This window comes from Metopolophium dirhodum, chromosome 4 (genome assembly GCF_019925205.1).
Source record: "Metopolophium dirhodum isolate CAU chromosome 4, ASM1992520v1, whole genome shotgun sequence".
Taxonomy (NCBI): domain Eukaryota; kingdom Metazoa; phylum Arthropoda; class Insecta; order Hemiptera; family Aphididae; genus Metopolophium; species Metopolophium dirhodum.
The window spans coordinates 1,867,003-1,884,451 of record NC_083563.1 but is presented as its reverse complement, the minus strand read 5'-3'; the positions used below and the strand labels follow the sequence as shown (position 1 = coordinate 1,884,451).

The window sequence follows — 17,449 nt, the reverse complement described above, 5'->3', positions numbered from 1 at the left end:
TGTTGCTGACAAACACAGTATTAATCAATACAGTCTTTCGCTCCCCTCAGAATCTAAAAATAAACACAAATCATTGTAATCGCTCCGTTCAGAATCTAAAATGTATTTTTTACAGTTCAAAAAATGATATACCTAACAAAACTGTATTGTACACTGGTGAATTTTCTAAAGTAGAAGTTATCGCCTCTTTATTATTTGTACATGATGTGAAAACGGTGATCGACGACTGACGCCTGACGAGTATCGCAGTCTATACAGTATACACCACGAGTTCTACAATTATATAATGTATATAATATGTACGTACTTCTAACAAGGAACAAAATGATGGTTTTTATTACAAAAATACATTTGATGGGTAGTTTAATAACTTACGATAAATTACTTCAATAAAAATAAAATGTTTTAAAACCTTGAAAAATACCCTAAAAAGTTGAATTAGACAAAACGTTCAAAATAAAAATACCATCAAAATTTAAAATAATCAGGATCCCCTATAACCTATTTTTCACTTATGAACTTACGTCTAAAACACCAGAAAAAAATTACATTGTATCAAAATCCCAGCCCCACTTATTAACTAATTCAATACTCGTTTGAAATTCAAATTAAACATATCGAAAATATTCCAAAAAATAATCTGCTTTGGCTGCATTAAATTTAAAGTCTGCCTATAGATATTTTCAATCAAAAAAACTTAAAAAATTATAACAATAAACAGTTTTGTAATAAAATACTTTTTCAAAAATGTCGTTTTGCAATGATTACAAATCGTGTGAAAATAATATTTAAAAAAAATTTAACCTTTCAAAATCACGTCATTCAGCATTTCACAGAAACGGACGTGTTGTATTTCAATTCATTCATAAAATATCATTGAATAAGAAAAACTTGACTTTTGAGCAAAGGATGTGACGTATATATTATGTCAATTTCTAATTAAAAAATAATTGTAAGCTTTTAAGATTTTATATTTAAGTAACAGCGGACATGTTTAAAGTTACTACGTACGATTAATATATTTCCTTGAATTACAACAAGATAACTAAAAGCAGTCGAGAAAAAATCATCATTTTTCGTTTAAGTATCCAATTTCGTCAAAATGTTTACTTCAAACGCTTGTAAAAATAAAATTGAGACTCTACAATAAACGCAATAGATTAGGCACCTTTACCATCAATATTTTTCAAGTATATAAAAAAAAAAAAAACATTGTAAGACATAAAATAATATACGCTCCACTGCCGCTGAGAATTTAAAATCAACAGATTAAATTTCGTTTTTGATTTGAAGTATTTTTACATGACGTCTAATAAACGATAATTTATATTATATATATATATAATTCGATTTGGCGCAGTAAACCGCATAACATAGACCGTACACACAATATATACACGCCGAGATAATATCATTGTAAAGTCCGTATATAATAATGTGCGTATCAGAAACTCTATACGTACACAATATAGTAGGGGTCCTACATAAAGTCCCCGGGGATAAATGGTGGACACTCCATACAAAATATACTATATACGACTTCCGACGGGGTTTAAAACATTTTTCCGGCACATATATAATCATTATGATGTACATAATATTATTATATTCAGCAGTATTTACAGCGTATATTTTTTACATATTATTATAATATAAGCTAATGAAATAATCGTCTGAATACTGCAGCATGCATTATGATATCTCTATATCTGCGTGCGCAAACCCGATGGGATATATAATATTATTATTACTATGCAAGGCCTGGGCATTAACTAGTTACTTTTTGGCTTTTCATCAACTTAACTGCGTTAACTTACTACATTTCTTTCTTAATTAACGTGAAATTAACGAGTTCATTTTTCATGTTTTTAATTGTATTATATTTCACCATTTCAGTCTATTTCGTTTTCATGTCAAAAAATATGTATCGTAAATTGTTTAAAGTTAAAAATGTATATCATTCGAATTTAAATTATATAGAAATGATGTATGAAGTATAAACACTATATCCTATAATTTAGTTTTGGGTTAGAACAAAATTAAGTACGCTAGCGTTGTATAAACAAATTAACTTTTTTTTAATTTAATAAAAAGTTAACAAAAAGTGTGTATTAACTTAACTGAGTTCACCTATAGATAATTAACTTTTAACTTTTTGTTATTGGTGCATATTAACTTAACTTAACTGAGTTAAACAAAAATCACAAACTTGCCCAGCCTTGTTATTATGTTGAACTTCGGTCACCTCGGCGCTGCAGAATAAAACGACGTACATAAATAATTGTTATAAATTCGAAAGCGATATGATACACCTACAACTCGTACCCATAGGTAATAAATCTTCGAGGTGAAGATCGTTTTGATGCATACAATTTTTTGATACTTTTCACGCGGTCTTATATCGATGATTTTGCTTTGCAGTTAGAGAATCTATATACGTACACTTAACAGATAATAATATTAATTCTGGTCTGCGGTTTCTAAAAATGTTTGCAAAACTTTCAAGTTAGCAGTCCTCGCCCAAAAAGAAAAATAGTTCCAAAAGCAAACGTTCGTCAAAGTCTATAAAATAAATGGCAACATTAGGTATATACGTATTACAATATGTATGGCGTATGCGTATTCGCAATTACAGACTTGGCAAGCATAAAAACATTTACCAAGCCTTAAGCTCTGCAAGAGGTAAATTACATCTTTGGAATCGTTTTCATTTATCACTTGTTATGTTTCACTTATGCGATGAAGTATATTATAAGTTTTCACGAGTTAAGAAGACGCTACGGCTACACCCGCATACGTTGTCAAAGTCTTACAAACGCATATAACGTGGCAAATTGTATGTTCTGAATAATCCATTTGACTATGTTATGTTTAATATTGAAGCGAATTATTAGCCTAATATCAAATTTAGAAGTAATGAATCTCGTAGGTTTTTTTTAATATTTCATTTTTAAAGCGAGTTAGAAGTACCTATTTTAAAATGTGTGTGCAAACAATTTTTTAATTTTAAAATTAAAATATAAAAAAAAAACCTATAAGATTCAGTAGATAATATTCTTACTTTTAAATTTGATAGTAGGTTCGTTTGTACATTAAAAATTACAGAGTTAAATACCTAGATTATTCAGAACGTAAAATGTTTGGTATGTTATACGTTTGCAAGATATAGATAAAGCACGCGGGGTGTAGCGACCTCTTAAAAAAAAAATTATCAGCTATAAATCACATTACCCAAATTAAAATGCATTTATTAAACATAAAAATTCCAGAAAAAGAAATATCAATACTTTTTTTCAAAAAACAATGTAAATCATATTTTTCGAAATTTACTATTTTAGTGTTTTATAATATGCTTTCCTCGTTGTCCGCAGGTTATTAGACAATTTCCGATGTCTAATTAACAGCAGATATAGAATTATAGATGCAGAGTATAATATTTGACGACGGTAAAACACACAGATATTGATTATTGATATAAATTTATTACGTTGTCAACAATTCGAAGTAAACCACGTATTAATCATTGTACGGTTAAATTTTATAATCGAACATGACGATAATATAATTCTAATAATTCTATCGCAGGCACGTCGCATTAATTCCGCGGGTAATCGGTGTGCAAATAAACCGAATGCTTTCGGATCTATAAATTGTGTTTTAATTTATTGAGCCTATAATATAACGCGTGTTGTAGGCGCAATAATATACATATAACATATATATTAATATTGTACATTATATCGTTTTGTGGTCTCGGGCGCATAATATGTGTACCTATTATTATGTCGTGTACAGCTAACATGAACGCAACTACGATATGATAATAATACGAGACGCAACGCACTCGAACTCGCGTTATCTGTGAGTCACACACGAGTGCTGTGTCCTCGTGGTGGAGTGTTGTTCGACTACAGTAGATAAGATACGCGTCGGCGGCGTTCGTCTCTTAGGAAGTCGGTAAAAGAACGTTTAGCGTTTAGTCTTCGATCAGAGTTCAGTCGAATTTCAAATTAACCACACACGCGCAGCTGCAGCTAAACGCCACCATCAACATGTACAAAATCGTGTTCGTCGTAGCCGTGTTCGCCTTCGCTCTCCAGGGTGCCTTCAGCAGCCCCGTCGCCGATACCGAGGTAAATAAAATTGTTGCGTTTCGCATTGACAGTTATATAATATTATCATTGATTATAAAATGTGCTAGTGTATTTTATAATCAATGATATATTATGCAGCAATAATTCGGGTTTGGCCGGGGGGCCTCGGACGCGGATACACCCACGAAGGGGCGTCATGCGTTCGTATGAATTACCTATTTTTACCAGCAAAATAAAAGTAAATCGTTTGAGCGAGAATTGTACATTATAAAAGGTAAAGAGTTAAAATAGAATACTGTGCTAAATTTCCCAAAGACATGGCAATTTTTACAAATTCGACCAATATAGGTTTACCCACGCGCATATCGTGGGCGCATGGTCCCCCCGCTCGTACCCTCGTGTACCCCCCCCCCCCCGCCCCATATCGCGACGTGTGTCGTATATTATATTAAAAATAATATGTAATAATAATAATAATTCGTCTTTCGTCCGGTCAAACGCGATTCGACGGTGTGATGATATTGTTACGTAGTATTTTATGCTGCGCGGACGTTTATTGACGAAGGCGATTTATTGATATATTGTGTTATATTCACGCGAGTTGATGTGATGAAATTTTTTCTTGTGCGCAGGCGAAGCAGCCCAACGCAAATCCCGGTGTGGTGAATGTCGTGAATCCATCCGTGAATAGCAAGGCCAATGACGGAGCAGCTGACACTACGGCGGCAACCACCACGGAAGCTGCAGCCACTACCACTGCGGCCCCGAAGAGCGGCGCTTCCAGCACGGAAATGTGCTTATTGCTCGTCCAAGTCTCGTCGTTAGCGCTGGTCGCCAAGCACATGCTGTTGTAAATTTATGTGGTCGTGTAGTTGTTTGACGAAAAACGGCGTAACTATAATACGCAATCGTCAAATTTATACACATTACGTAATAATGGTATAATATAATGAAATTACTGTTTTATTGTTCGTACATTTTATTTTCATACATATATTATAATGTTTATTAATTTTTATAGTTTAACCTATAATCTATAAGACAATAATTATAATTATTTACAGTAGGTAGGTACGTCTTTTATTACTTCACTATTAGCGTATAAAACATAATTTTTTTTTTTTTTAATGTACAATATGCTAAATATCTGAATGATTAATTTGATATTTCGTTTTCATTAGTTAATGATATTATACATCATTATACATTGATATTTCTTCAAAAAATAAATATATTTTCATACCAACTATATATTATTTTTCGTAATTATTTTGTATCGACGGAGCAACACGTTATATTTTATAGGTGGTATCCAATTATTAATATCGCGATATTGATATTACTATAATTATTATATTATACTTGCGCGCCTATTTTATTTGTAGTCACTTCATATTTAGGTTAGGTAATATATAATATATATGTATACATAAAATACACATCGTCCTTCAATAATTTCCTTTCAAAATTAGTTAGCTCTTACATAATTTATAATAAGTACTCTACTATAATATGCGTATATACCAATGAATTATATTATATTGTTATATCCATCAATAATATATTACACTTGCGATTTGTAGATTATAGTCTATAGATAAAAACATACTCGAGTACATGCTTCTTATAACGACAAATATTTTTATTGTTTGACATAATTAAATAATCTCGTGGTGCGTAAATTACCTACAATTTTCACACAAAATGATTGTCCCCGCTAAAATAAACAATAGATACTTTTGGACTGCTAGAGACCTGAGTGCATAACAGTTAAGTCGTAAAACACACATATATAGATAGATACCGCATAAATGTATCTCACATACCGCAACGACAGTGAAAAATACGTACATACGCGTACAAGGTGATTATATTTTATCAGTTAGATAACGTAACACTCGGTATCTCGACAAATATACGAATAACAAATTAAATAGATAAACCGTCATATATTTACTTATATAGGTACTAAACGATAAAATGGTAGGAAATCGCCTTGTACCTAAATCCTATAGCGTGAATAAGAATAAAATATTATTTTTAGTCGTATTCTTCACAGCTGCCGTCAAACCGAAACATAAATCGTCTTCATAGCGCAGTCAAGTATATTATGTGTGCACTCGGATAAACGAAATATACTTTTGCGATCGTGATGGTAATAATACGCAGAAGCCTCAAGTTTTTTATATTATTAAGAATTTCAATAATGGCGTTGACGACAGTGCCGGATAAACCACCGGGGCCCCGGGTCTTTGAAATATTCGGGGGCCCCGATATTGTGGATATCGAGTACTATAAAATAAAATTGGTACTTGGTAAAATGTATATTTTGTATAATATATTCAATTTATTCCCATCGGTGGTGAATTATAAATATTGTGAATGTTCGATCGATTGTTTTTTCTTTATTTTTGTACGCATTATCGTGTACGCTGGATACACCAATTGACCGATACACGATAGCGTAAACGTCTACGTCGTGTTGCATTCGGCGAAACGCGACTGAATCCAAGAATAGATGTATCGAACATTTTCTAATATTATATAGTACATTTCATAACATTTTTAAATTAGGGGCCCCCACATTTTTTTTTTTGCACCGGGGCCACAAGAGTTCAAGGTCCGGCACTGGTTGACGATCGGTGGTCGTTTTAAATTCTGATTTAAAAGGGTGCTCTTAAAAAAACGAAATGCTACGGTGTGTATAGGGAGCAATCATATTATAATCTCGTAGCCCGTGGATTACGAAAAAAAAAGTATGGGTCATATAGGTGCAGAATATTATTATTATATTATTACGATAATTCGTAATCGTTCTCCTCGGAAACTTGTCAGCACTTCAGCAGTGAAACCACATGGTAATATAGACAGGAGAGACCCGTCTCAGAAAAGCGAGGCACTAAGTGTACTGTATTGGCAGGTTGGCCAGTTGGTGACAACAAAATATATTGTGTAATCATTTCAATTTATTAGTGATCAAAAACAGTTTCGTCTTATGTGGTCTTATAAAATCAATATTTTTCGGCGATTCGATCAATGATTACACGTTACAATGTACACAGACACACAGTTGTACATTCATTTCAAAATGATTAAGTAGTAACACTGTATTTCCAGACCTTTCTGAGTACGGTTTAAGACCTACAGACAATTTTTTTTTTACTTACAAATTCAAATTGTTGATAGTTAATAATGCATTATTATAAATTACAAATAGCTGGTAGTATGAAAAACGTTTCGTAACCGTTAAATAGTTTTGAACTTTTTAAGCAAAAGATCGTGAAGAATACTTAAAAATAACCATTTATTCCTTTCCTCGACTCATTTAGACATCCAACAAGTAACAACTGAATGATAAATTTATTAATCATGAAAATATTATAACCGGATTTCAAATCAGTAATTCAACATTTAATGAAGAAAAATTAAAATAACTCGTTGAATTTTATTCTACTGATGTTGACAATTTTGATCGAGAAAAATCAGAAGTGATTTTATGGTATCGCTATTTGGACGACAATATAATATAACACAAAAATAACCAAACTATATAATCCTGATTTATTTCCAAATATTTTTAATTATTACAAATATTAATTTTGACGTTAGTATAATATCATCTGAAGAAATTATAAATACGTTAGCTAATATTCGAAACGTCGTTTAGATTTTATTTTATGAATTATTTTACTTTTTTTTTGTAATTAAGTACACATAAAAATACTGATATAAATACATATTATTGTAATTTCTGCTGCATTAATTCTAAAATATTATTATCAAACATTTATCTATATAGTCATGAAAAATGTTTTGTATATGTATAATGTATATGGATGATAGGCACCAGATTTTTTTTCTCTAGTTAAAATGTCTACGTTCTAACAATACGTACGGACCCTCTCCTCCCCAACTTGAACAAATTATAATTGCATCTCTGTAGAGGGGGGGAGGGGTTAGCCCTCAGGGCTCAGGCCAGAAGACTTGAGATGAAAGTAAGTATGCGCTGACAATCGGTCGACTGCAGGGTTGGCGACTCGTGTCTGTGCCAAAGTTGAGCCGCGTGGGTGTTCATAAAATCAGTGTTAAATATTAAACTGGTGTTAATTTTTCGCCCTACAAAAGCGTCTTTCTCTTTACCTCAAAAAATTAACCACGTGCATAATATGTCCAGTGTTTTTTATCCTGCAGTCGTGTTCATGAACTCTATTGTTTCTCCAGCACGCTATAAGCATAAAAATACAATTTTATCAATCCCCCAGCAATTGGATACCATCATCATCTATACTTCTATACTAATATTATAAAGAGGAAAGATTTGATTGTTTGTATTGAATAGGCTCCGAAACCACAGAACCGATTTAAATGAAATTTGGTACATAGATAGTTTAGACACTGGGAAAAAACATGGGCTACTTTTTATTACTAAAAAAGGGCTGTAAGGGGCTGAAATGGGCTTAAAGGGGCTGTAAGGGGCTATACTGGTTCGAATTGAAAAATTATTTTTTTGTTGGATAGTCCATTCATTGAGGAAGGTCATAGGCTATATAACTTAACGCTACATTCAATTAATAGAAGTGCTCAAACAGGGATTTTGAGATTTATGATGGAAATATTTGTTTATAAATGATTGCTATTGGTTATAGGAGAAATAATTAATAGAAATAGTATTTATTTATTATTGGCTGCTATTGGTTAATCGGGCAGATCAGGTACAAGCATGCATCAAATCGATTTTTCACACATTGCCTACCAGGGTGGCTGAGTTGCACTTACTGCAGTGAGTTACACCAAAAAGGAGTTGAACAATCACAATTTGTTTAAGAGTTGTCATTTTTTACGGGCCACAAAGTGTGCAGGATCAGCTATAGCCTATATTAAAATATATACGTTTGTGTGCAGATCTCTGTGAAGAAGATAGGCTAATTTAAAAAGAGTTGAATTTGGTTTTTATCCGTCGGAATTTAGTACGTTTAGGTTAGGTTAGGACTATGTATTAATTTATTACATTAATCCACCGTATTATATCAAAATAAACTTGGTATAACTTTGATACTTTAGAGTTAAATCATACACTTACGTACAACCCGCACTGGGTCCGCGATCTACCGCAGGTAGATTGCCTACCTGATAATATACTGCTGCGAATCAGAATTTTTATTCCAGGCATCAGAAAAGTTAAGATAAATTTTGAACACCGTACACCGAATATTAAATAACGAATTGAACAAAGTTTGAATCATATAGAGTTGGTACATTTAACGGGCGACGAAGTGCACAGGATCAGCTAGTATATTATACTATATTTATAATGATATTATACAATGTACATTCGCGGGTACTTAATTATATTGAGATATATCACGTGATTATTATATATTAATATGACGTGGTAGAAACCTATATATATGTATATGTATATTATGGCATCACGATACAAGATATTATATAATAATATATTTGGTTTAGATGGATCAAAATCGTTTGAAAACATAGGATCGAGCAAAGCTCTGCATAAGTAAGCGATGACGGCGACGACGTACGAGAACATAATATTATATTATTATTATATTATTATAAAGACGACGAGAGGAAGCAGAGATCGAGCGAGGAATGACGGCGGACCGTACACCGCGGATGGCGGTAAAAAAAAAACGCGTTTCGCGCCGTCGATTATATTACGCCGCGGCGACGAGGCCAATGGAAAACTTTGGCGGCCCGCCACCGCCACCACCGCCGCCACCTCCACCACCTGCACCTCCACCACCTGCACCTCCATCGTCACCTCCACCGCCACCGCCGCTCGTGCTTCTTCGGCCATTTTACACATGTGCGCCGAGAGCAAAACACCGCGACAATGAGAGACGGCACGCAGATAAAACCGCCACCACCACCACCACCACGGTGGTAGGAGCTTTGCGGTTTCCATGGCAATTCGCAGGGATTTACAAGTCGACCGATGCTATTCGTCGTCCCGCGGCCCTCTTTCCGCGCGCGCTCGTCCACCTTCACCGCGGTGCAACACCACCCCCGACTTGCACCACCACCCCGAAAACCCAGCGAGAACGTTGTTCGCCCACCCCCCGCGCGCTTATAAAGTGATTGTGCGACAAAGATTTACAAGCGTCGTAATATATATATATTATATCTGTATGTGTAAATGTATCTACTCGCATATACAGCGTGCCGCAGAGGCGTGGGTGGTAACTATATACAGGGTAACCGTAAGCGTATATATTGCCGTTTAACCCGCGCCTATTGCGGTTTCCTCTGCAGTCTCGCGACACTTTTCTGTATATAATATATCTTATGTCGCATACGGTTCGATGTAATAAGTGTTCGTCGTAGCTATTTCTATATATATGTGTTGACACGACGCGGTTTTTGCATACAATCTCCGTCTTTTATTAATTTAATCTTTAAGCTCAAGCGACACCCTTAATTTAAATCGTTCGCGCGTACCTACTCCGAAACGCCACGAGAATAATATATTATTTTTATTTAAAAAAAAAAAAAAACATTCGTGCGTATTGTATACCTATATATATAGGCACGTCGTGGGACAGATCGAATACGAATTGCCTTTTGTTAGCCCATAATTGGCATTTAAAGTTTATGGACGGGCGGAGTACCTATATATGTATAATATCATATCATATATATAGTGGTAGTATTGCACCCCTAATTATTGGCACCCTATTTCATATATTATAATTTATTTTAACGTTGTTTGTACAATATAAATAATACGATAGACCCTTTACATATTATTATTATTATTATGTTATTTATAGTAATTATCTACTATATATAGCTACCCTACTATACGACTAAATGTATATATGCATTACTGTAATTAAATCCGCCGTGTATCGACTCGTAAAAAAATGTATTACTATAATTATAACATGCGACTAAATATGAATAAGATTTGGGATACACGTGCGAGCTGTATGGCGGTGCTATTGTAAACGATATACCGACCGTCGACGATAAGGACGAAGAGAAACTAAACAACGATACTTGCACTAACCCTACACCGGTTAATCGACTCCGACAACGCTGTGGCGTGCATTAGGCACGTATATAACCGCCAGTATCCACGAAATACCACAAAACAACAACGAATTCTCATTTAAAGTGCCCAAAAAAATTAATTGTCAAGTGTAATCTACTACAGGTGTGTTTACGATATTCTCGTTATCTTCATCGAAAACCTGGAAAAAAAGGATAAGCCATAAGCACACGTTTATTATATACACTATAGGTACACTTGTATTACCGATTTCATCATAATATTATATTATGTACTTATATAATATCATATTGTGTTGACGTGTTGTGCAAAACTGTGAGTGTTTTTACATTTTAGTGAACAAAATTAAACAAATTCTTGAAGATGGATAATGATAGGTAGGTCTTAATAAGGTATACCTATCTTAAAAATGTTTTGCTTACAACAATTTATATACCTATAAAAATAGGTAATATAATATAATATATCGTAACTACTCGTAATTACAGTTATATAAATACCAAATTAGGTGGCCATGAACAATAATATTATTATGCATGAAGGATAATTACATTTAAGGAATTCCAACAAACATGAGAATAGTTATGATAATTTCACCAACACTAAATCATTATAATAAAGCGAGATTACAATTTTTTTTAAATTTGCTTTATATATTTAAAAAAAATTATTAATACTCTAAATAATATAATTCAGGTACCTGGTACTTACCTAAACAATTATCTTTTAAACTACATTTTAAACTTTTACTAAAATTACTATTCTTTGAGTTTTTTTGTGATCACTGGTTCATAGAATCGACTGTTTATTGGAATCAAAAAAAAAACAACCTGATCAAAAATCGTATATTTTTAATGTTCAATTTACATTTTATTAGAATTACTGTGCATCGTATAATTTAATCACTTTTCTAAACGCTTTTATTGGGGTCCAACGAAAAATAAATTGCTGGAAACAGAAGACATAGACATACATTTTGAAAATTGAATTTTAATTTATTTAGATTTACCTACTTATGAAAGATTTTCTGATAAAAAAATTCTGAATCTAAAAAACTATTGAAGATGAAGTGGACTGAAATAACTCAAAAAGAATTATCTTGGTTAAATTAAAAGGAGCTCTTCTTTACACGGAAATAATAATAAATACTTTTCAGTTATTTCAAAAATTACAGGTAATACATTTTTTAATTTCACCAAAAAATAAAAATTACGACTTGCCTATAGTTTCAGACTAATATGAAAAAAGACACTTTGGTTCAATTCAAAATCGGTAGATATAGTTCTTTATTTTCTTTATTTTAAATGTATTTTTTATACAATTTGTATTATATTCTGTAGTTTTAATTTAATTTTAAGTACTTATACTATTGCATACATATTAATAAATTATCATTACAATAGAAAATTTTTTATGGAATCAACTCGTTAATAGAATCAAAATGACCTTCCTGACCAATGTGATCATATTATACTAAAGGAAATCACTGCAGTACCTATACGGAATGTACAAACAGGAAGACCTGTCAAATTAAATAACATTTGCTCTAATCAATGTTTTTTAATTTTTTTTTTATATATTATAATATATAATTTATTGACATTTGAGCTACATGTATAATATTATAACATTTTTATTTTTATTTTTTAATACTGAAAATAAAATGTTTTGAATCTAGTACAATTTTTTTTGAAAAAATTCAATATAGCCAGTTTGAAAAAATCCGGTATTTAGAAAACTTTTGGCTGTAAAAACATTTATCTAAGTCAAGTGTTTTATTTTTTATGATTTTTTAAAATGTCTACCTTTTTTAAAGTAAAACTAATTAATTCTAAAAGTAATAATTATTTTTAAAAAATTTGATTTTAACAAGTACTGAAGTACACACTAAAAAATTCTCATAAAATATTTTAAAAAAGTTTATATTTTTTGAATTTAAAATGTTTTTTGTACAACTGGATCAACTTTATTCAACAAAATAATTAGATTTCAAAAAATTGTAAAAAATAAAGTAGGTGCATGACTTGAACAAATATTTTCACAGTAAACACTTTCTAAAAACCAGATTTACAAATTAGTTATATTGAATTTTCCAAAAAAAATTTACTGTTGAAAATTTCAAGATTTAAAATTCAGATTTATTTTTTTATTTTCAGTATTAAAAAATAAAAACAAAAAATGTCATATTATACATGTAAACTGTAGGTTTCAATAAACTATGTACAAAAAAAAAAAAATTTTAAAATATTGATAAAAATTTATTTCATTTGTCAGGTCGTCTTGTTCAACCTGCAGTATATTAACTAAACTCTCTCGAGTGCGATTAGAAAAACCATTTAATTTGCGGACTAATAGCTGCAGTTATGCAGTAGGCTTGTAATTTACGATATTTTATTCATGCGGTCTCTCAGACCTATCAAAATCGAAATTATTTTCAGTTTCCGACGTTTCCGTATCCGTATTGCGCGGTATAAAAAAAAAGTGAAAATAATATGATGCGGATACGACAATAACGCGCGCGCACGTGTGATGCGCATAATATTATAAAATTTATTATATTCATTGGCGTACCTCCTACACGGTAAATCGACTGCAATAATCTATATACGCGTCGAGCTGACATAATTTAATGGTCAGCTATAAAACATATACCGACCGTGATAAAACGGCCAGACCTCTACAGACTGATTTCTCACTGGGGACGTTTTTCTTTTCACACCCTCGGAATTCTTCCGGGCCGTGTTTTTCTGGCAAATGTTTAAAAACGCGTTTACCATGTATGCGCACTGCTTCTGCACCCTTATATAACATACAATACCCTAAAGCTACGCGCGATCACATCAGCACCCTTTTGTACGCGGAGTAAAAAAAAAAGAGCAAACGAGGGTAAACCTACAAATCAGCTCGACGGCGGCGGTAAATACCTATTCATTGCATATAATAAATGTAACGCCTAAATATATTAATATCTTTCCACACTATAAAAAATATTGTTCGTTCGGTCGTTCGAATGTTAATTGTTATAATATTATGGTGTTCGAGCGTGGTAAATATATTATCACTGTTCATCACATTATTGTTTTGTAATGACTATAAAGTTCATATATTACATGATATATATAATAATAATGTACTTATATACACAATCATTTTGAAACGCGTATTATATAGCGCGTACGTGTGCACGTATAAATATTAACTATTACTCGTAACCATAACGCACTCCTAGAACAAGACTGCCACAACTCAAAATTCATGAATTTTGAGTTATGACTACTTTTGGATAGAGAAAAATAAGCTCTATTAAATGCAAGAACGCCACAATCAATATCATTTTTCATTTAGCCACTATAGAGATATTGTGTCAGTATTGAATTATTTAAATATTGGTTAATTTTCAATGCAAGAGAGCCATATTTACTTTATGGCAGTATACTTATTTTTATTTATCCAAATTATCACTGAAGTCAAAATTCAAGACTGCCTTATTTCGACTTGTGGCGTTCTTGCACTGAATAAAAACTAATATTATCGTGTAATATGTTGAGTGCAAAACAGCGATATTTAGAGTTGTGGCAGTATTGCATTTTATAATTTATAATTGCATTTTTTCATGGCTTAAATTCAATACTGACATATTTTAATAAGTGGCCATCTAAAAATCAATTTCTGTATGCAATACAGTCGCATCTCAAAATATGGCAGTCTTGCATTTACTTAAAAAATTGTAAATGGCCACAAGTCTAAATGTTTGGGTTTAAGAGTGAATTTCAAAATATTTGAAAAATTAATATTGTAAAGTATGATTGTAAGTATTTAAGTGTTCAATTTCAAACGCATAAGTAAAAAACTCATTAAAATATCTTAGGTCCAAACTTCAAATTAATTTTTTCTCAAAACTATAAATTTTGAGTTGTGGCAGTCTTGTTCTATAGGAGTGCGATAATATAGTATACAATATACGACTGTGTAGATTGTTGATACATCGATTTCTGTATGATATTATAATATAGATACGTCTTGTTGAATCTAAGGAAAAAAAATCCCCAAAGCTATACTTAACGTCCTAACCGTACTATTGGGTACAGCTGTCAAAAACAATAGTTAATAATAATAAAAATATATACAATTTGAATGATAATTATTATATTAATATTATGTTACCATAATATTGATAAATAGGTACCTACATATATTAATATTATATGATATCACTATATAAATATTTATTTATTCATTTATAAACGGATAGGTATACCTACCCTTTGGTAATACAATTAAAAATACAGTAAGTTGAATCTCCATTTTACAAATATTATACTGAAATTGAATTATATCATATTATTATAAATTAATTAATATTTTCAAAGTTAATCGTATTCCTATTTATGAATCCTAAAATGATTTTTTAACTAAAGTATTAATATTATAATTAAAAGTAATAACTAATAATATTATCTAGACGAAAAAAAGTAATAACACCACAATCATTCATATTTGGTGTTAGCCGTTAAGTAATTTCGACGACTATATAAGTTACAAATTTGTTTGGATTTTACTGTAAAATTAAAGTATCATTTAAAATTCAATCATATTATAATACAACTCACCCCAAGAATTATTTTCATATACACCACTGGAGTGAATTGACTATTTTTAAAATTTAAAGTTAAGATCATTATCTAGGCAATATCATAGGCTTTATGTTATATTTTAATTTTAAAGCGAGTTATGAGTATTTTTTGATGTACAATTATATATAAATATTTGCTTTGGGGATTTTGGATTTAATTTCCGGAGATTTTTTTTCCTGTGGATTTTTTTCCTGACTACCGTCTTGTTTACTTTTGTCATCATTACTCGTTGGGAAATAAGATAAATGAAAAATTCAGCAGTCGGCCGTACCGCGTACGGTGTTGAGTGCACCTATAAACACGCATATTATTATTGGGAGTTTGGGACAGTGTAATTATGTAATACTAATGATTTCGGCTCACGGTATAATAGTGTATATCAGTCAAATACGTTTTATTTATAGAAAAATAAAATGCATATTATTACACGTAGTATTGGTAGTATAAATTAATAGTCAATGCCATAATAATATAGTGTAGGCATTGGACGCCAAGTATTTATTTATTGCTTAATACTTTATACACACAGAATAAAACAAATTAAGCGATTACCGAGTAATAAAAATAGGTATAGCGCTAGAGTTTGAATAAAAAAAAAATTATGACAGGAAAGAATTGTCAAAATATTTAAAAATGTGACGTTATGCTGCAGGGTGTTCCATAAAATCGCGATTAAGTTTTAAATTCAACTTTAAAGTGTTATCGAATCCACAATTACTGCCGATTAGTTGAATATTTTTAATCCACTAAATTAATGACTGGACAACATATTATGTATTTACCACATTGTACACGATGTATGTATAAGAGCATTCAATATATTTTTATCAATAATGCCAAACTGATAAGATAAATAAACGAAAAATATGGTAAATGTTTTTCAACGATTATCGTGAAACTATAATATATAGTTCGTATAGGTAATTCTAAGAGTATTCATACTCTCATTTCTCAATATACCTACCCAATAAACATGACACAGCGAAACCTTCGCTAAACGGACACCTGCAAATAGTGGACTTTTTTTTGGAAACAAACTACAAACTGTATACAAAATGAACCCTACGGATAGCGGCAAAAGTGCCAGTAGAAGTAACTGGAGGGGGGAGGAGAAAAATAAAAAGTCAAGAGTATACCTAATACGCGGTACATGTCTTTTTTTTTCTTTTTGACAAACGACGACAAAATAATATTAACTAAAATAACAGGGGGGCATAGCCTGCAGCACCCACACGCTGACGCTTTTGAATAGTGGACAAATTTCAGACGCCCCAAGTGTGTAAAGTATTTAGAGGTTACACTGTAATATTATGCTCCAGCTGCAGATTTATTGAATTTTTTTTTATTGTGAATGTGAACGTTTATAGTCTTACAATGGATGTGATTATATTTTAAATGGTAGGTACCTTCATTTTTTTTTTCTTGATAAATCACTTTAGTTAATAATACGTACACAACTACAATGCCAGTCATGATCATAGACGTAGAACATGAAATGAAGTCATTTATAGTTATGGTCAGCAAAAATCGTAAAATGTCTTGTATACTTTGTGAGAGAATAAACGGTGTCTTAAGACTTTAATGGACACGCAATAACTCCACTATAGGCAATCAATAATATCAATATTATATTGTTTCTGTTCGCGCCGCCGTCTGACTGGAACGAGAAATAATTAACACCAGCC

At 31.6% G+C, this 17,449-nt stretch overlaps 1 protein-coding gene across 1 annotated transcript; it reads left to right on the top strand.

The window, feature by feature from the left end:
* Positions 1-3,950: 3,950 nt before the first annotated feature.
* LOC132943464 (uncharacterized) lies at positions 3,951-5,345 on the top strand. The gene is made up of 2 exons (XM_061012473.1): positions 3,951-4,133; positions 4,727-5,345. Exons 1-2 carry the CDS (start codon positions 4,053-4,055, stop codon positions 4,946-4,948), a joined length of 303 nt encoding a protein of 100 aa, XP_060868456.1. The 5' UTR covers positions 3,951-4,052; the 3' UTR covers positions 4,949-5,345.
* Positions 5,346-17,449: the final 12,104 nt, after the last annotated feature.